We start from the raw sequence: 20,876 nt of genomic DNA on the forward strand, positions 1-20,876 counted from the left end.
CCTCCAAGTTTCATCAAAAATCAGACCGGTAGCGTCGCCAATGTCACCTCTTCCACACTGCATTGCCTCCCCAAATGGACTGATTAAACCAACAGCCAGCAACGCTCAGTACCTGTAGATGACACTGCGTCCTGTTCCCAAGTACTGAGTCCTCATCAGCCGCCCGTCCAGGGTGTAGTCCTGCATGAAGGAGGACTGGCTGTCAGGAGGAGTGTATATGTTCCTGTAGTAACCGATGGACAGGAGCGACTGCAGGGTGTGCTTCACCATGCTGGGCATGGTTACAGCAACCAGACGGTCCGTTTGGTCGTATTCAAAGACATAGCGCCGCTGGCTATGCAGGAGCAGCATAATAGACTGCAGGAAACACAAGACAGATGCAGAGCAGAGTGATAACACTGTAGCACTTTGGTTTGAGGAGCTTTTTCTTCTCTCTGTCTGGTGTATTTTTTGTGTTTCACTGTCATTCGGTGAAAACTTTGCATCACCAAAAAGGGTCTGCACTTCAGAGGCAACCTTGGCTCTACCTTGAGGACCAGTTTTTTTTTTTTTTTTTTCACTTAATCACTGAAGGCTTTTTAATCCTGAAAAACTGAAAATGAAAATGAACAAAGTCACCACAAGTGGAGCTCTGGATTTTTCAGACGACTGCTGAAGATTTTGTGAACTGTTCTACTTTGATTTCACATCTCAGGAAGCTTTCAACCTGTAGTTATTTTAACTGTTTGAACTACAGTAAAATAATGTGTTGTAAAAATACTTTTCTATCTAACTGTAAGGTTTAATATTAATGGCTGAATAATACATGCAGGTATTATTAATTCTTCGATGGCTCTGTAATATGAGCTCATTTACACTTTAGTGAGACCAAAAGATGACACTAAATGTATTTCAGGCTGAATATCATGTAATTAAATATTTCAATTAATTTCAAGGACGGAAATTATAGCTTCTGGTAGCTTTCAGCTTCGTCACACACTTGAAGGAACACACCTCAGTATTTCTCCCCTCTGTAAAGCATGGTGACTGTTGACTGTAAAGTCCACTTTCACGATATCACTGATTTCCTTTCTTTTCACCACTCAAGAACACTGAAACGGAGCCTTGAAACTAGCTTGAGTGACAGAATCCATCACAATGAACATCTTGTCTGCTTGCCACTCTAACTGTACTGTTGTGTGGCCAAGCAGCCATCAGCGCAGATTACAAAAAAATCTACACAAAAACCTAAGGCGGACGTGTTCTTCTCTCTGCAGATTGATTTTCATGGTTAAGTCAAATGAATGGAGATCAATGGCTGCCTTAAAGGGAGATGAAGAACACGTTAAAAAATTAGTACTGTTATGCTACGGTTAAGTGATTTAAATCTTTTATTTTTTTCATTTTGTTTCTTTCATCTCGCATAACTGCAGCGCTTCTCAGGCTGTAAGTGTTAGTTTTGGTTTCAGATAACTGCGATCACCTTGAAGCAGCAAACAAAGGAAGAGCAGATGTGTTAGATTTTTTTGTTAACAGCAAAGACAAAAACAAGAAGATATGAATCCATCAAACAAATCTCAGCGTGATACAGAGAGAAACTGTCTCTCACATCACCACCTGCACACGTTTTTCTTTCTATAAGTACACCTCTTACTTTGTCTGCGTATGTGTAGCTCCAGATCTTGCCATTGATCCAGGTTCTGGACACCACCCTGTCGTTCTCGTACTCCAGCCGTTCGGACCAATCGCCGCGGTGGATGGCTGACAACAGTCCTCCACCTGAATAGCTGATGTTTACTTCAGTGTATTTGCTGCTGGGGGACCAGACCACAGGGCGTCCAAGCGAGTCATACTGGATGTGGAGAGTGAACTTTCTGTGGTCATCGTAGATCTTTCCTACTCTGGTGCTCTGGTCGAAGTCTATGGACAGCAGGTTCCTGTTATGTGCCTGAAAAGAAGAAAAAAAATCAGTGAAATGTCAACAAGATGGAGAACGAAAGAAAACTTTTTAATTTGACTGCTTCATGATAATCATACATTTTAAATAAGGCCTCAGACATGCAAATATGAATGAAGTGGCATGTCTGAGAGAAGCAGAGATTTCATTAGTTTAGATAAATTAATTGTGACATTTACAGCAAACCGGACCTGCATAATAACAATAAATTGCCTTGTGAACAAGTGAAGAGCTGAGTCCTGGGGATTGCTAATTAATTTGCACACATCTAATAAAATGTTCTCTTCTCTTGAAATATGAAATATGCTGTCTTTTTGCAGCATGCTTTCCTTGCCAAGGAGGAAGAGAAGAGGTGTTGCAGTTGGCGTGTGATTTGTGGAAAGTACAGCTAACGGGTTCCGAGTCATTTGACCTATCGGCTTGCTCGTCATGACGTTGTTAATCAGTCAAAACATCTTACATGTTGAGTAACACCAGACAGTACCACTGTTCAGTTTGGCTCAAAAACAAATGGAAGGAGAGCACTGAGAAGGGGCATTTCTGGAGGAGTGTTGGAAGGTCAGGTTGCACAACACTTCACATTTCTAAGATGTGGCTGAGGTGATGTAATTTGACCTATTCACACATGTTTTCTTGGTATTTGGCTGGTGTTGTGACGTTTCCTGTTTACCAGTGTATCAGGTTGATAATGCATGCTGTCTTAAAGCACCGGGTTTTATATATTATCTGAGATAGCTGAAGAATAATTCAGTGATTTAGTGTTTTACCCTGAGCCTGCGTTCATAGGTGCTGTAGTTAGTCTTGCTCTGCTCCTTCCTTTGCCTCCACTCGATCAGGCTGGGGGCATGGTCTCCGGGCAGACTGATGTTACAGCGGCTGGCCGTGGGACTGACTCCGCCCCCGACGCCTCCGGGGAGGAGGGGCTCCGTGCTGAGTGACAGCTCCATCCCGCTCGCAAGCGACACAAGGAACGAGCCGTCGGCGCTGACTCTGTATGAACTCTGAGCGTGGTCTTATGGGTGGGTCACACATGTACAGAAGAGCGAAGAAAACCACAGATTCACACAAGGATGCAAAATGCAGCAAGTGAAAAGAAGGGTGAAAAACATCAGTTACTGTCTGGAAAAACATCAGTTACTGTCTGATGAAAACTGTCCTGAGAAGAATCAGAGAGATATAGAAGCAGACGGCGTGAATGCAATGAATACAAGTCTGGCTTCTTGTGAAGGTGCTTTTTTGGAATTAATTGCTAATTCTCTGTGCTTAGTATATCTTTTTTTAAATGTTCTCTGCAACATTAGCGCTGTACTGTATCTGTATTGTACTGTATTGTCCCTTCAGAAAAAACGAATTCTATTGAAAAAGAGAGGCAGATGGACAGAAAGTGAGAGAGAGAGAGAGAAAGAGAGCAATAAAAGAGGAAGAGAGAGTGAGAGAATAGAAGTAGCAGAAGAGAGGTGTTTGGCCATGAGAGCATTTCACACATTGCAAAGGTTTCTCAGAAACTGTTCTTTCATTTCTGTATTTGCTGAGTAGGATTTCTTACAGACTGTTCACACACCAACATCACTTTGTCACAAGCCTCTATCATTTCTAATACACAATTAATAAAAGAAAATGCAAAAATAATCATAAAACTATATATTAATCATAAAACTTAATGCACCCAATAAACTTGGTAGTAACTTCTATTCCCTCCACCGCTATAAAACTTCTCTCTGTACATATGGTTATTGTTGCCTCAGAGGCAGGAATAGACACCGTGAATTTGTGGGTGGTGGGCGTAAAAGGAGGGGCCGCTCTGAAATAGGGGGTCATTTCGACTCTTCCCTGGCAGCTCTGTCACACTGTATCGCTGGCATGTGCGCGAGGGCATTTGTGTGTGTTGGAGCAGCTCCTCTCTCCCTGCAGTCCTGTCATTGTGACAACTGCTAGAAAGCAATTAAAGGGATGACATGAGAAGAAACTGCTCCCATGAGCGGCTCCTCCACTCCACTCTCATTTTCTCCTCCTCTCATCTCTGCCCTCTCCTCCGTTTCTTTGCCGCGGTCGTTAAGACGTTTCACACGTCAGTCAGATTGGAATCTTTTTCGTTTTTTTTTTTTTGCAAATAAATAAAAAACACTTTTTTCACACTACCCATTAGTCTGGTTATGTAAGGGGGTCATATCAGATCTATCTGTGAATTATTCATAGGAAATAAAAAGTCTAAACCCCTTTTCAAAGCTGTGAATCTTCTGTGCACACGATGGAGAAGGAGGAGCACAGGTCAGTTTGTCTGACCTGACCAGAATAACAGCCACGCTATTGCAGTTTGCCAGTCATAAATGTTTAAACATCACTATAACCTTACAGTCTGTCCTCCATATACATCCGTGCTATGCTGCCTTACTTTAGTCCCCCCCAGATGAGTCATAAGCGGCCCGGCCTTGTGTTTGTGGTAAACTAGATGGGGGTAGATGCATCATGGCGAGGTTACAATCTTTCCTACTTGTCAACCCTGTGAATACATGGCCACACCACACCAGTGCCTCCATGTTTTGACAATGTGTAAACTCCACTGTCCTCCCACATTCAACCAAAGTCCCTACTTGACCTCTGAGGAAGGGAAAACACCTCACAATGCGCCATGATGCTGTACCTTGTCTGAACGTGTAGATGGTGTCACTGGCAGACAGGTTGGTGCTGGTGACAAAGTTCTCGCGGTTGGACGCCTCAACCTCCACCCGAGACCAGCGCTCCAGGTTGCCGTGGAAACCGCTAACCTCACCAGTGGGGAGGGTGATGTTGGTCACACGGCCCTCGCTGTTGTACCTTGGGGAAAAACAGCAGAGAGGATGATGTACAAGCACAAACACATGCAGATAACTGCCGCTCTTGGACAAATGAATGCAGCCATACATTGGTACATGGACGTGTGCACACATTCTCCCTATCGCTCCGTTCCCGCCCCCATACACAAACATCGGCACAGAGTAAGTGTCAGCTATGATTTATATGTGTAATTATCCAGCTGTGGAATTTGAGACAGAGGCTCGGTCGGTAGTGGTGAATAATTCAGACAGATGTGTTTTTGTGTGCGCCTGCTATATGTATGATACTGACTGTGTGATCAAAGTGTTGCAAAGTCATTCTTCAGCTAATCAGTCTTTTCAAGAAAGACTCAACTGAAGGGAGAAGTCTTTCCAGTTTTTCTACGGTGATGCTCTACTTACCACCAGATGGCACTCACATTTCACACCGCTAACACAAACCCTGTCTCACATTAACACACAGGCACACTGCCTGTTTATACATACAAGCATATGCAGAGACAAGCAACCAACCACAACTGAATAAAAGTGAAACGGAAAGGAAAAGGCAGAAAAGAAGAAAAATAACAACAAAAGACAGAAAAAACAAAAAAAGGGAGAAAAGATAGAAAGAAAGACTAAATATAAAAAGACAAAAGAAAGAACAAAGGAAAAAGACAGACAGAAGAAAAAACTATTAAACAAAGCGACTGACAGAAAGCGAAAAAATAAAGACACAACAGACAGAAAGAGAAATAAAAGATAAAGGCAAGACAACGAAATAAACAAATAAAAAGAAAAAGACAGGACAAAAGATACTCGGATGTACAAAAATGAAAAAAAGACAGATGAACAGAAGACACACAGAAAGGAAAAAGAAAGAAAGATGAGAGAACAATAAGCAGAGAAAACAAACTTACTCATAAACAGTGGTCCAACTGTTCTCATCACTCTTGGTTGCTAGGAGACCCGTGTTGCCATGGTAAGTGATGTGGGCGATGTCATGGCCTTGGGCTGACACCTTTCTCAGTGTTCCGCTGTTGCTAAGAGACAACCAGTACACCTGTCCACCAGGTAGTGCCAGCCAGAGAGGCACTCCGTGAGCATCCCTCCTCACCTGGAGCCCGCGGTTGTCACGACTCGTCAGTCCAGACAGCTGGCCGTCCGTGCCGTAAGAGAAGTTGTACAGGTAGTGGCCTGTGATCAGGTGTTTGGTGTACATGTGGGAACCATTCTGTCATGGAGAAGAAGAGGAAAGAGTTGGCAGGGTCGGGTGCAGCCAGTATTCACTATTTTAACTCCACGAGAGGGAAAATTCACCACTTGTGGATGTCAGTGTTGATGGTAAATGCAGTCAATTTAAGCTGTAAAATCCTCAGTGTGTGCTGTATTGACAGAGAAAGCTGAGTTCTCATGCTGAGAAATCTGTTGTTTTTTTTCCTAGCACCCTAAATTCACATGTTCACTGACATAGTTGGTGTCAAAGAAGAACAAAAGGTTATTTAAGCTTGGACTTCTAGTCTCCTGTTCTGTGCAGTCTGCCACTCCAAAAAAAGGGTGAAGTTTAAAGGTTTAAAGTTTGTTCCCTTTGATTTTATTGCAAACTAGCCACTCCAACAGCAAAAATCGCATTCCTAACTAGAATGACACTCAGTAGCGTGCATACATCCGTTAATGCCACATTCACTTTTACTTTAATGGAGCCTAGTTCATGGTATCACACAAAAAACATTTAAATTTGATAGATCCAGATTTTTATTTGGATCTGCATCATAGATATCAGCCACTTAAATTTACCTCCTCCCAGGACTATAGTCTGCAGTCGAAAAATAAGCCAGACTGTCTAAATTGGAAAATTTACAGAAATGTTATTAACATGCAATATCCCTGTAACTCTAAACTCTATGGATAAATTAGGTAAAATAATCCAGACAAATGCCTCATCTCACAATGTTAATGACAAATTCCTGGACCTGTCCCTTTACCCTGATCCGCACTAAAAGTTACTGGGTTTATTCTGGCCCAAGACCCATCCTCCATCCAAGTTTCGCAGAAATCCGCTCAGTAGTTTTTGTGTAATTCTGCTGACAAACCAACCAACAAACCAACAAACAAACGGATACAGGTGAAAACGTAACCCCGTAGGCAGAGAATAATATAAGTGCATAAGATGTAATGTACGGGACACATTTGACAGTGTTTTGCCTCACTCTGATTTTATTTTCTCAGTCAATAAAGCATGGACTGAAGAATGTATTACTTTAATTGTCTACAATGTCATTAGATTTCAATTCTACATCAACATAAAAAATTGCTAATGGTTTCATAAATACGTTTACACTATGTTTGGGTGTACAGCATTCTTAGTACTAGCTGCCAAAAAAAATATTAATATTAATTAATTAATATATCATACTACAATTAATATTGTCTTAGTTAGTAGAAACTTAGGTGTTTACTGATATAAACAGGATGTCATCATAGCATCACAAGATGTAGCCTAGCATCACTTCCAAAAATGTCACATTTCGGGGACACAATATAGCTTAACAACAAGTCTTATCTAAATCTAGTTTATTTTGTTTGACTCATATATTTCATGCATGGAGAAATAAGTGTTTCAGAGTTAGTAGTAGGGTTGGGAATGAGAAAAGCCAATGTGATTATGCTAACTTAGCTGACATCATTTTGTCGTTCAGTCTCAGCATTAAGTTTTGTAATACAGGTTATGTTGTGTTATTTTTGTTTAATTCAATTTAAAATCATCCAAGGTTAAATTAAGTCTCAGGGTAGATAAGTTGACCATGTTACCTTTTTTCCCCTCCAAACGAATCATATTCATATTAGCAAGCTAACATTAGCTCTGTTTGTTTGTTCATTTAGTTAGCTTCTCAGCAGTTAGCACTAGCCAACACAAGGCAATTATAACTATATAACAACTATATACAGTAACAGTAAATCTCTACGTATGAACTAGTTTGTGTGGCTAAACCTGTTTTAATTTAGTAATATGTAAATCATAGTGAAGTTAAAATTTACTAACAGCTCATAATTACACAAAATTAAGGAAAATTCACATTTAATGGTTCAAGTATCACGTATCTAGATATTTCACATGCAGTTACACATGTCCTACAGACACAGCTTAGGCACTGTGTACCTGGCTGAAGAGATAGAGCTCCTGGTCCAGCGGGGAGCTGATCTCCACCAGTCCAGCAGGGCTGGGCTGAGGCTGGTTGGGGCTGACAGCTCTGATCCGGATGTTGCCTAGATCAGCAATATACAGGGTGCCATTGGGGGCCACAGCCAGAGAGGAGGGGGCTTTGAGACGAGCGTCACGGGCGTAGCCTCCATCTCCTGATAAGAGAAACAAGAAGGCATCATTTCAATGAGAACTCTTTATCAAAAAAATGACATGAGTGAAGGCACCCACAGTTACAAACACATTGAGTATTACAAATTATTCTTTAGAGAAAGAGAGAAGTCACAACTGGCACACACAAACGTCGCAAAATATGAGATCCCATGGTGCCGCTTAAGCGTTTATCAGTTTGGCTCAGGACTTTGACTTGTTGGGATACCATAGCTTCCTGATGCAGTTGGTACGACCACCTTGATAGTGACCTCAGCCTTATCAGACGTTGGTAGTGGGTGACTGAATGCATTCAGATGTCTTTGGTAGCACAGCAGGATAATAGCCGGGTGAAGCCCTTTAGATGCTGTCAGCAGTAGGCCCCGGGCCTCTGATGGGTCTGTGCAGGCAGCAGGGTGGCAGTTTATCTCTTGACAGCATGCACATTATGTGTGTGTTTGTATGTGAGTGTGTGTGTGTGTGTGTGTGTGTGTGTGTGTGTGTGTGCGCCTGTTTGTATTTGCAAGTGTGCGTCACACGTGTGCGCATGTTCAAAGACACTGCGTGAGTGTCTACGGTGAAGGGATGGAAACGGAAAGCCTCTGAAGAGAGTAATCATCTGTTAACAGCAAGACATGATTGAAAATATGCAAAGTACAACCCAAGAAATAGGGATGGTTACAGCCCATTGGCTTGTGGCATGGGAGAGACACTTCCCTCCATTTTGAATAGAAAAGCGACTGATTTTCATGAGCAGAATTAAATGATAAAATCACATCCTCTGACACTTACAATGAAAGCATGGCCTAACTGTCAAAAGAACATCTGCTTATTTGTTTGGTCCTTTCCCTCTTCCCTTTATTACATTTCAGGTGCCCTTCCATGATACACCAACCAGTTAAAACGAGACGAGAGCTTTCTCTTTTGCCTGTCATTTGAATGGATTTGAAAGGTTTCTCTCAAGCTGGTGCTTGCTGAAATTTAGCTGGAGGTTTTTGCCAAGAAAGAGCCTCTCCATGAATACCAATACAAATAGACACACACACAAACACACACATTTATACGTCATATTATGCTCACTTACTTTCCCATTGTGACACTGTCGATTGTCGTTTCTTCGCTGTACATTGTCCTTGTTTCTGTAAACGTTGTTTTCATAATTCTTTTTTCTATTATTTCTCAAGCACAGTCAAAACAACCCCTTCTTAGATATTAAAATTCCATCCAAATTAAATAATTTAGACACATTCGGGAAGAGAAGAAAACAGTGCAGGAGACAGATGAGAGAAATCGTTCGTCTAAGGCACTGCTAATAAAATTACTGGCCAGCAGGGACACATGGGCAGAAAGATTTAATCACTCAATATCGAGACACTCTGACTTTTTCAGTTTATTTAAGTTACGTCCAAGCCTCTGAAAATGGTCCTGCTTTGTTTCCTTGCAGGCCAAGACAGATATGTAAGATTTCTTTAATGTAATCCTATGACACATAATCTAATACTCTCACATTACTTAATCCTACACTCACTTAGTGTGTGTGTGTGTGTGTGTGTGTGTGTGTGAGTGTGTCTGCCTGATGACCCACCAGAGAAGCAGTCACAGTTGGGGTCTATCTTACAGTCGCAGTCCGTGGGGGCTCCGGAGATAACAGATATCTCCCCGTTGGTCGACACCTGTGAAGTGTTCAGAAAAAAAACATCATACGCGGCTCCAACATGCTCCGGGAGATTATTGCTCTAGAGAAGATAATGTTCGACAACAGCCTTTGTTACATCCAATCTCTGCCACAGACAAGATAATGATGGCATTTCACAAACACCTGAGCTGGAAATACAAATTAATAACTTCAAAATGAAATAAGAGAGAAATGACAGCGATTTCGTTGGCAGCGAGAGTCGACCGGCACTTCAATCCAACAATCTAAGATGATTTCTCTGAAGTGCAGAAAAAAGAAAATCTTCAGTGTTTGACCTAAATTTATCTGGGCTTTGTTGGAAATTAAACTGATTGTCCTGATGGAAAGTGCCATAAAAGAGGGTGGAAACAGCTCCACCAACAGCTTGATTCTGATGCATCTTGGAGGGGTGATGTGTCTTAACTGGTCCTGGGGGAGCACGGGCGATTGGAAGAAGATTTAAGGAAGATATGCTTGATTTGGATTTCTTCTTTTTCAATCAACTTTATTATCCCTTGGAGAATGTTGGGAGCATTTAATACAGCTATCCTGTAGACGGAGTTACATGATAATAATACTCTCATGACTGTGTGTAGCACCTCCAAAGCTCATTAATTAATATCTCAGATTTTCTTCGTATAATGCATAAAAAAGAAGTGTGAAAACATGACGTAACCTGTTGATTAAACATCTATGTAGCTGTGAAGGTAGGCAGGTTTTTGTATACTTCGCTTGCTAGCCGTTTTCACCAATAGCAATCCAACAATAACCTGAATTTTTTCGAGTTTGATGACTTTACTCCGTATTCATCAAGCACCTGAGACAGAATTAATTGTATCTGACGACAGTTAGTCCTAGTTTTAGGTTTTGGAGTCATCAACTCGTAGGACAAACATGGCAGAGATGGTGAAATATAGCAGAAGGAGATTATGTTTTAAATTATAGACCAAATTCTATAGAGACAATGACAGGATTTTAAAGTATTATGATCACAGGTGGGCTAAAATATGAGAAAGTGTCCTATAACGTGCCCTTAAATGTATCACGATTTTCTGTGTGCTGGTGCCTCTTTTTATTTTATTTGCCCCTGCCCCTCAAACATCCTGAGTCCACCACTGCTTGGGATTATGCTATAAAGGCTCCGTCTTCAAAAAATATGCCCACTTCACAGAAAACAAGTGCATGCGATTTGCGCTTAATTGAAAAAACACTAAAACAACAGCCACAACAATTGTGATTTTTATTCATCTCAAAGCTTCAGTACCGTGCATATTCAATAACTTTTTCCCACCCTAAGTGCCAGATAAAAATACAATTCAACACATATTGGTTATGCGTGTGTGGGGCTTGATGTTACGGCCAAATGTCTTGAGTGTGTGTGTGACGGACAGACGTGCCTGGACCATGAGAGCAGACCAACTGCAGGGACCAAAGCGATGCCCGAATCCTTTACTGTTGCCAAGGCGTGTTCAAGTTTAATATGTCAAAACATTGGACTGGCTGGTTAAAACAGTGCAAGACGAAGCTCTGTCATTTAAGATTAAATGTAGCATTTAATCTTTGTGTCATTTTTAAAATGTATTGTCAGTCTGGACCTGTGTGCAGCCAGTCTGTCTCGCAAGTGACACAATTCCCTGCATGTAATTTAATTTCTTGAATGAGTTGATTGCACGTCAGAAAATCTGCAACACATCATCATTAATTTTGTTTTGCGGTTCAGTGTCATAAAATGGTTTTGTTTATCTTCAGAGGACAACTTCTACCTGTAGCTGATAGTTTAGCACCCTTCATGAATAACTCCGACGTCTTATGAGGCTGGAGTATTTTTTTTTTGTTCTCGTTTGACTTTCCGTTTGAAACATTCTGGTATTCAAGATATATATGGGTCCGACATAAAAGAGGTGTGACAAACACAGAAAGAAAAATAAGACGGCATTTTCATTGCCCCATCAAACATGGCTGGCCGGTCTCCATCAAAAAGGCATTTTATGTTCCTGTCTGCCTCCACATGGACTCAGCGTGGTACTGCTGACCACAAAGGGACTATTGATTGAGTCCAGCAGGCAATATCTTTGTAGCGCTGGTGCCCAAATGCTGTGGGCCTTTGGTAGCATGCTGCTAGCTAATGGACCTAATGGAGAAGAATATGTTTGTTCCTTAAATGAAAAACAGGCTTTTAGATGTATTTGAGTGCATCACAGTTTTGTATTTTCGTCATGCAAGAGGCAGAATATGAACACTGCTGTCAGACAACCAGGCCGCAGCGGGTCGGTATCACGTGGTATGTCATGCATCGAGTGTGAGGCTAAATTAGAGTCGTATAGACGAATGGATTACTGTTGTCGATTGCACCTTTCTTTTCCTGTTTGTCAACTGAGATGTAACAGACATTCTTGCAGGGTTGTTTTGTGATCATGCACAGAGGCGTGCAACGTTTCGGCACATCCTCTGAATTCAGTTAAGATGGTGGCTGTTGCAGAATTTGGAGGGTTTAATGCAAAAATCCTTATTCTATAAATAATGTATGAAATCCAAGCCTTTCTGTTTTTAATTTGTAGGTTTACACTGGTAGAAATGTTAAAATCCAGAAAAATGAAAAACCTAAATTATGACGAAAGATGAACTTCAACATTGCCGTATAGTAAATAACCCTACATTATAAGACCAGTGAGCATCAACACTTAAAGGCTTAATGAGATGAGATTAATACGTTTTATATTGTCTATGCAGAATGTGTCAATATGAGGGACCTTTCCCAGATTTCATCGGGGGGACTTTTGCCTGGCTTGCCTCTCCTGACAGAAAACCTCTGATTATAAGGTGCAATAAAACAGCTAAAACAGCAAATTACATTTGACAGCAGTCACTAGGAGTATAGAGCAATATATTAACACTTTGGATACGTAAATCTTCTTCAAGAGAAAAGTTAGGGTCTATTGTGTGAGAGATTTCTTTTTTGCCCTAAAATCCCAGTCTGACCATCTCAAGCTAAATACAAGATAAAAGTAACTTGGTGTTTTTGGTGCCTGGGTGACCTGTTGGATGCGGTTGATGCGCCTCTCATCGGTCTCAGCGATGAACAGTGTACCCAGGTGGGACAAGGCGATGGCCTTCGCAGCCTCCAGGGTGGCTCGCACAGCTGCCCACCTCACCAAGTGGTGGTCAATCCCTGGAACCTGGCAGTGGATGGGGCGGCCGGCCACAATACGCACCTGAAGACTTTCTGATACCTGATATTAAAAAAAATACACCACAATGTAAAAGTAACAAGGCACTGACAATATATCTTTGTTTATTCAGTGCATGAATATAACCAAATGGAAACCTGCTTCATCTAATGAGTAATTAGGTTTTTTGCAAGACACACAGAGGATTCATTAAATCAAGGATAACAAGTGTTTAGGTAATAAGCAAAACTTGACCGACAGTTTCTTAAAAACAACTTCCACAGAGAGCGATGATAGCATGTTATTTTTTTTTAACAAGGTGCTCTTTTCCTGTCTTTTATGTTCGCTGCTTCACTCACGCTAAATGCACCTTAAGTGACAGCCCTGCAATTTGTGAGAAATACTTCATGACTCTTTCTTTCACTGCTACATATAGTTCCCAGTCTTTCAAGGAAACAGCGCTGGAATTTGTTCCTTTACCTGCAGGACAATGTTGTTGTCCAGGATGTAGAGGGAGTTGTCCAGAGGGTTAATGGCCAGGTCTGTTGGCCACTCCAGACGCACCTGCGGGAGTGACACGCACATTTGCAAGAACACAGTACGTACGTCAAAAACTATATTTATTTCATAAATTAGAACAAAAGAACACGAAGGCCTCGGAGGGTATCAACTGCCACAGTCAGCTACAGGTGATACAAATAAAATCTCCTTAATAACATAGCATTGGGCTTCCTGACCCTCCCTGCGCATGCAAAGGTCAGTGGCGGGCAGGGAGCCTTCCCCGTGTTTATTCAAGACTCACACTGGCTCGCCTCGGCACTGTTCCAAATGTCAGCCAATAACCATGATCGCCGCCTGCTCAAATAGCACACCCTGCCTGCTAACACTGTGGGGGTCAAAGAGAGACAAACCTACACTATAGCGCAAAGCCACCCACATCACTTCACGTCTATCTCGCACAAACAAACACTCAAACTGTGAGCTGTGGAGTCGAAGCGGCCCGTCTGAGGGATCAGTGCCGTGATTGATGACTCTGACGATGGATTGGTAAATAAATGGATCATGTTAAATTGCCACTGACATGTCCAATTATAGGCTCTGTCAAATGAGAGAGGAGAGGGTTCACTTTGAAATCCCATTTTAAGAGGTAGAGAGATTCATCAAGCAGGACTCACTCTGTCCTTTGCCAAAGAGGACACACATCAAATCTCTCCTGCCCATGATATTGAACTTTGAAGGGATGTCAGGCCATCACTTTCAGAAGTTAAGTGGAGTTGTACACAGAGCTGGGCCTGTCGAATTAAAGTCAAACTGGAACGAAAACACAATTTTGCCTAGAAATCAATAGATATTTTCTTAGTATTTGTTTTCAACTTATGTAGTGACTTGGTCAGTGTGCCTCCTCCGCACCTTAAAAATGGAGGAGGCGTGAATTCTTTGGTTCTTTTGTCAGTGTTGGTGCAATATCTGTGTGGGCAGCCACTAAAAATAATATATCACTCCAGACATTTGGTACTCTCCCAATCGCTGTAAAAGTTGACTGCCTGGTCATTTAGCACTGAATTCTATGGCTAAACGCAAGCTTATCACCCTATGCACATGAGTGTGCAAGAGCTAACAATGACCCAGCAGGTGTGGAAATAATATGAAATAGAAGTAATGTCTTAAGGGACTTAGTGCTAATGTTAACAAGCAAGGCTAAGGCACTTTCCCAGAGAAGCTTAGGTTAGCCTAGCTTGTTAGCATCCACTTTCTGTGTAGACTTACAAATATCACATCGCAGAGACTCCTTCCAAATGTTGAGTGTATTTACATTTTACATTTTAGGGCATTTAGGTTTTTGTTCAAAGCTACTTTTTTTTACTTACAGTAATTCAAACATACAATCATACACTGATTGCGTTGGCTGCCATGCAAGGTGCCGACCAGCACATCAGGAGCAGTTTGGGGTTCAGCATCTTGCCCAAGGACACTTCGACATGCAGACCAGGGGAAATGAACCAGCGACCTTCGGATAACAACACACTGGCTCTATCCCTGAGCCACAGCCGCGCCACGTATAAAAAGGAAGAGATTGCTAAAATCGCTAACAGTGGATTATGTTTCTGATATACCTGTGTTGTTGTTCCGAGAACATCATGATTAATGTTGTTGTTCACCTCAAGTTATGAAACATTCTGCAACAGGAGCAAGCTGTCGTGGCTGAACATTTTAATGTGGACGAACCTACAGAGCTTTTAGACTGGTACAGAATAAAAGTATCTCTTTTTCCTAAAAAACATTATCATTGTTGTCAATCAATAATTTTAAAATGTTTTTCAGGTCAAAAATGATTGTTTTGTTTGTCTCTGTGTAGGAATTCTGACAGCAAGCTCCTTCTAACAAGGTTTGTCAGCCTAAAGTATAACGCTGTTGGTATCATGTTGTTGCTGATATCTGTGTTTTGTGTGTTCATCAGTTTGGGCCCAGCATACTGTACTGCCCTAATGTTAGCTAGCCAACAGTTTTCCAATGCTGTTTGGTTAGGTTAAGGCAATAAAATCCCTTCCACAACGTCTTTCTCCCTGAGTTGCTAAGCTATAACATCACAAACCGCTGATTGGTCAGTTGCAATGATGGAACAACATTGAATATTTTGCTCCAGGATCAACACCAACACAGCGGTGACGGATTGTGAAAGGTCTTGTATCAACATCCACAGGGTCTACAGCAGGTGCTCAGGTCAGTCGTGTACAGAAGAAGTGGAAACTAAGAAGCAGCAATAGCAATAGTAGATTTATTATAGTTTATATTGCCATTTGCAACTTTTACTTTAAACAATTGCAATGCAATGGCTTTGGGTTGTTCATTCTGCATTAATTACTGCAGCAATGTTTGTCTCGGCAGCATAGCTACAGAAGTTTCCATCAATACTGATGACACATTGAGGTCATAGCGGTTTATAAGAACAAACACAGATGGAGGATGAACGCGACTGGACAAAGTCAGACGTGCTGCGGAGGCCAATCACTGACAAACGGAGGGGTTGTGAGGCAACACAGGCTCCTTTAAAGACACATAAGAGCACCTCTGGGAGAACACCTGGGACGAACACCCATATTCACACACACAGACACGCACATACACCGGCTCCGTTCAGCCCAATGTGTGGGCAGAGATCCCTCTATAGAGCCAGCACTTCATCTATAATTCATCTTCTGCTCTAATAGGCCTGATATAAGTCAGCAGTTTGATTTGAAGGCTGGCTGATCAAACCTGTGCGGTGACTGTCTTTGGTCTCTAGAACACCGTCTCTCTCTTTCTCTCAGAAATACAGCGCCCACTTTAAAGACGAAAGAGTTTCTGAGGAAAAGGCTGGGCAGTATAGATCCACAGAGTAGTCCCTGATTACTGCTTTAATTAAAGAAAACACATGCAGAGTCTTATATTTCTACAGGACATCTAAACAACATTCAAAAGAAAAAAGGTCGAGAATGAAGCCTGTTTCGGAGGAAAGCGTGTCGCTCCACTTTCACACCAGGCATTTGAACTCGACTGCATTATTAGCTTACCTGGCTGATGTCCATGCGTGCATCACAGCTCAGCGGCTGCGTCGACATCAGTCCGTTTGAGCCAATCACAGTGGAGAGCAGACCCCTCTCATTAATCTTCTGAATGGTGGTGCCATCAACGAAGTAGACAACACCTCTTTTATCCACTGCGATACCTGGGCGGGTGAGAGAAAGAGGCGGAATGAGCTTTTGGAGATGACAGAGGGAGCGAGCGGGGGTGAGAGAACAAAAGGGAGAAAAAGGAGAAAAACGTGAAAGAGAGTATGAGAGTGAGAGAGAGAGAAGAGATGGAGAGGAGTGAGTACGGGAGAGAAGTAAAGTGGAGAGAGGAGAGGGCTTCGGAGAGGCATCCAACTCAGTTAGACATTCAGCTCAGCGAGCGGCTGTCTTATCAAAGGCACTGCACCACAGAAATGTAATTATATTTCCATTCCAGAGCCCACTAAAGGGATTAGAACAATGCAACTGGAGGAAGAAGTTATTTGTCACATTAGATGTGAGCAGGGTGCCGCAGTGAACTTTTGACATTTTGCGCTAGCAAACGTGCATTATAAATGTGCATCCACGGATCAAACACACATGTGCATGTGTGAATGTGTGCATACACTTGTCCTGTACTTGACAGTACATGTAAACATGCTTTGTGTTTTTTGCAGCGGACAGCATGTACTCCATCTCATCTCGCAGCGGAGCTCTGCAGTAGGCGGCAGTGAGCAGAGAGAGAGAGCGGTGGAGAGGTAAGTCCAGGTATTAAAGGTCAGGGCAGACTGTGAATCATCTGTTATGGACGAGGGGCAACCTTCATCGCCGTCTCATCTCCATACAGAGAATTGCCCTTTGACTCAACTTCTCAGCAATAATGTACCACAACTCAACCCTCGCCTCTCGTACCGTATGCTGCCGATTGGCCTTGATTGCTTTCACTTAGCATCCGCGACAATAAGCCATTTTTCAGTATTCCTACCTGCCATCTCCAATGCAACCTGGCTCACTGTCGTGCCATTTAAAACAACATTTTGTTTATGGTTAAGCACTAAGTCATGTCAAGTTTATGTATATATCCCTTTATCTTAAGCACGCCTCAAAGGATTTCATGGAGACAAAGCCTACTTATGTCCAACTAAGCCACAATCAATTACTAAAGTAAAGGAAAACCATAGAAAAACACATGGTACATTAAATGACCTCCAAGAAAGTATTATTTTCATTCCTGATTCATCAGTCAATTATTTTTACTTTTAGTCAAGGATTAGCTACTGCCTTGATTGGACATTAGCATTCCTGGGCTGGAAACTAGAATGCTAGGCTAGCAACCCTCTGGATCAGCTACTCAGCTGGACATTACCTTTCAATGGCTGGTAACTAGCATCCCTGGGCTAGCTTCATTAGCTACTGCTTGGACGTACTTCTTCTTTTGTATTTTATTGGATAATCCTACTTTTCTGCAGTTGGTGGCAGTAGCGTGCTACACCACTTGATCTTCATTTCCCACTGCTACTTCTAAGTTACCAGCCCTGGCTTATCACTGGCCAGAGCAGAAGCTGGCTTCGGCAACAATATAACCTCTGCCAGCTTCTCAGTGGTATAAATTTTGTCCTATATCCTGCTCATCCTACTTGACATGTTTTTTGGTCTCCACCAACTCCTGATAGAAATATCTGTTTCCTAGCTGCTACGTGCTCGACTGTGCTCACAAGCAAGTCACAAACTGCTGTTAATCTTCCATTTGGTGCTTGGCGGACATCTAAGAGTAAGTTTATCAGTGTACTTTCACTGGAAACAGCTGCCTGCTGTGTGTGGAAAACTTTAAAGCTGCAAGTCATGACTCTTAGAAACAAAACTCTGGACAGCGGAGGTGAACTGCAGTTGGGAGATAACTCTCTGTAGCTTTTTATTGCTATCAGCACACCCCTTCACATTACACATTGTCATTTAAAACGTTGCTTACATAAAAATATTGATTAATGCAGCTTTAAAATGTCAGAAGAAATGGAAAATGCCTGTCATATTTTCCAGACTACAGGGTTATGCCTTCAAATTACTTTTTACTTCTCCTTTTTTTTTTTTCTTCTTTTTTTTTACAAAGACAGTCAGCAGAAGATGAGCTGGATCAAGCTGATGTTTGACATTTCCTCAAAATGAAAACAAAAATGTGTTCTTGATCATGTTACTTTTCTGCCAATCAACAAATTACTTTGGATCTCAATATAATGGGCTTATTGACCCGTTTACCTGGCTTTCCAGAACCCCACGCCCTCTTAAACAGACTCAAAAGGGGGATCTGACCTCGCACAAAGGCCGGTACATCATAACATATACGGACAAAGGAGCGACACAATCGGTATGCAGCGCAGCTCCGGCTACTCATCCCTCATTCAGTCATCTCGTCCCATTTTGCCATGATTTTTATTCTGGTTCTGTCAGTCTTTCCCCTCCCAAACTCTGTCATAGTGGATTACATGGGGATGTGCCTGCGCTCACTTCCTGAGCCCAGGATAGAATTCACCACTGTCTTTTTCCCCAGGCAGCACTAAGGTCTCATCCTCCTTGACACACAATAGCTTTCTTTACACCTGATTTCATTCAACATGTGTACAGACACACACACTCACACACACACACACACGCACACACACACACACACACACACACACACACACACACACACACACACACATGCTAACACAGCATGCCACCACCACAACGAGATTCACGAATGTCCTCAGACCGCGCAACCCTGAGCCGACCCTGGGAGTCATAAATCGTGCAGGTGGAGTGGAGGTGGAGAGGGGGAGGGCCAGGGTCAGCTTGTTTCCTCCAGAGGCCAGAAGGTGAACTGCAGAGCTCTCCCTCCTGGCCCCTTCATCATCCCTCTGACACAGACAGATTACACCACACACGCAGCCTCACCCCCCCGCGTCAACACCTTTCCTCTCCTCTCCCAGTTTGCCCTGCTCTCAATCCACCCTAACTTGATCTTCTTCTGCACTCCCTTTGCTCCCCATCCCTCCACTTGTTTTTCATGGTTGCCCTTTGCTTGCTTTGTTTCTGTTCTTTCACTCCCACTATCTTGCCCCGTGTGCTATAAGCGCTAATCAAATCACTCCCCCGTTGACCCTTTGATAATGTCTGCGCTCTGTTTTCCACTGTTCAGCCCATTTTTTTTTTTTTTTTATGGCTTGCTTTCGGCCTTGCCATTTCTCCTCGCGTCACCTGGCATTATGCAGGAGGGACGTCTCAACCCACTGCACTACCTGAGCCTGCTTATGTATGAAAGTCTTCACATTCTCCCATCCTCGGATCCTTCTCACTTTCCTTTCACTTTTTTGCACCCATTCCTCCTCCCAGCACCCTAAACCTGTCCCTGATCTTAGAGCTCATAAATCCTGCACAAGGACATGATGAGGCAGCTAGGACTCTCTCTCTCTTTCAATACTGATTCCTCTTCTCTCCCTCTCTGCCCCTGGATATTACTCTTTCTTCTCGCTTCCTTTGGTTCCATTTACTTCCATCCTAAATTCCCTTTATTCCCTCTCGCTTTTGTCTGTGCTTCTCTGACACCCTCAGTATGCATGCTGAGGATCTGCAAGTCTTACGTCCGCGAAAGCGGCTTCTAAATAGCTGCCAGTCTATCATCAACAATAAATACAGGACACGGCTGACTTATTCATCCTCACACAAGCACAACAATGAAGAACGTCTGCCATTATTGCTGGGCATTGGCGAAAGGATTTACGCCAGTTATGTGTTGTTTAAGAGTATTCCGCCATGTTTATTGAAAAGGCAGCAGATTAGTCCACATTCTCCTTGTCAGGGGCTGTATTTCCCGCTGTTGTGGGTAAAGCTGTAGGCTGCGTTAAGAGAATTTACAGCCCCTCTGTATAGCCGATGGATACTCACAAGACATCAAAGGATTTACCGTTTCTCCCTCGGTGGACTGGCACTCTGATACTCATGTTTAGAAGCTGGCACACACACAGGTGGAGAAATAATTGAGATAAATCTCAACTCCGGAGGGAGACGGACATTTGGCTAAAGTTGGGACTGGATTTTATCATCAAAGGAAAGTGAATTAGACTGACTTGCATTGACCTTGAAAAAGAAAAAAAGAGGAGAGAAGAGCAGGATGATAAAATGATGCTTTTCACATTTAGCTCAGATTTAGGGAGAAAATGCAGCCAAAGAGAAAAAGACAGACAGCGCCAAAAGAGGTGTAAAAGACGAGAAAGGTGGTGATGAGACAAAGGGACATGATGAGGAATTGCTTCAATTAACCATTACAGGCCAATCACTCTCAATCAAAGAATCTCTTTGTTCTCTGTCCTTGTCAAAAGAATATCAGTTATAAAGGCCCCCCGTGGCATCGCAATACAATCCAATCTGATTAATGCCTTGGAGAGGAG

The 20,876-nt window shown here is 42.5% G+C and overlaps 1 protein-coding gene across 1 annotated transcript in view; it reads right to left on the reverse strand.

Annotated features, from left to right (window-relative positions):
* tenm1 (teneurin transmembrane protein 1) overlaps nucleotides 1–20,876 on the reverse strand; it is a 207,813-nt gene that overhangs the window by 11,585 nt on the left and 175,352 nt on the right. Inside the window, exons 23-32 of the mRNA XM_030396497.1 lie at nucleotides 16,474–16,628; nucleotides 13,403–13,486; nucleotides 12,791–12,985; nucleotides 9,666–9,753; nucleotides 7,889–8,085; nucleotides 5,649–5,962; nucleotides 4,578–4,750; nucleotides 2,704–2,948; nucleotides 1,634–1,927; nucleotides 113–357 (exon numbers count right to left, since the gene is read on the reverse strand). Of these exons, the coding sequence (XP_030252357.1) occupies nucleotides 113–357; nucleotides 1,634–1,927; nucleotides 2,704–2,948; nucleotides 4,578–4,750; nucleotides 5,649–5,962; nucleotides 7,889–8,085; nucleotides 9,666–9,753; nucleotides 12,791–12,985; nucleotides 13,403–13,486; nucleotides 16,474–16,628 (1,990 nt within the window). The remainder of the gene's footprint in view (nucleotides 1–112; nucleotides 358–1,633; nucleotides 1,928–2,703; nucleotides 2,949–4,577; nucleotides 4,751–5,648; nucleotides 5,963–7,888; nucleotides 8,086–9,665; nucleotides 9,754–12,790; nucleotides 12,986–13,402; nucleotides 13,487–16,473; nucleotides 16,629–20,876) is intronic.

This window comes from Sparus aurata, chromosome 18 (genome assembly GCF_900880675.1).
Source record: "Sparus aurata chromosome 18, fSpaAur1.1, whole genome shotgun sequence".
Lineage (NCBI taxonomy): Eukaryota > Metazoa > Chordata > Actinopteri > Spariformes > Sparidae > Sparus > Sparus aurata.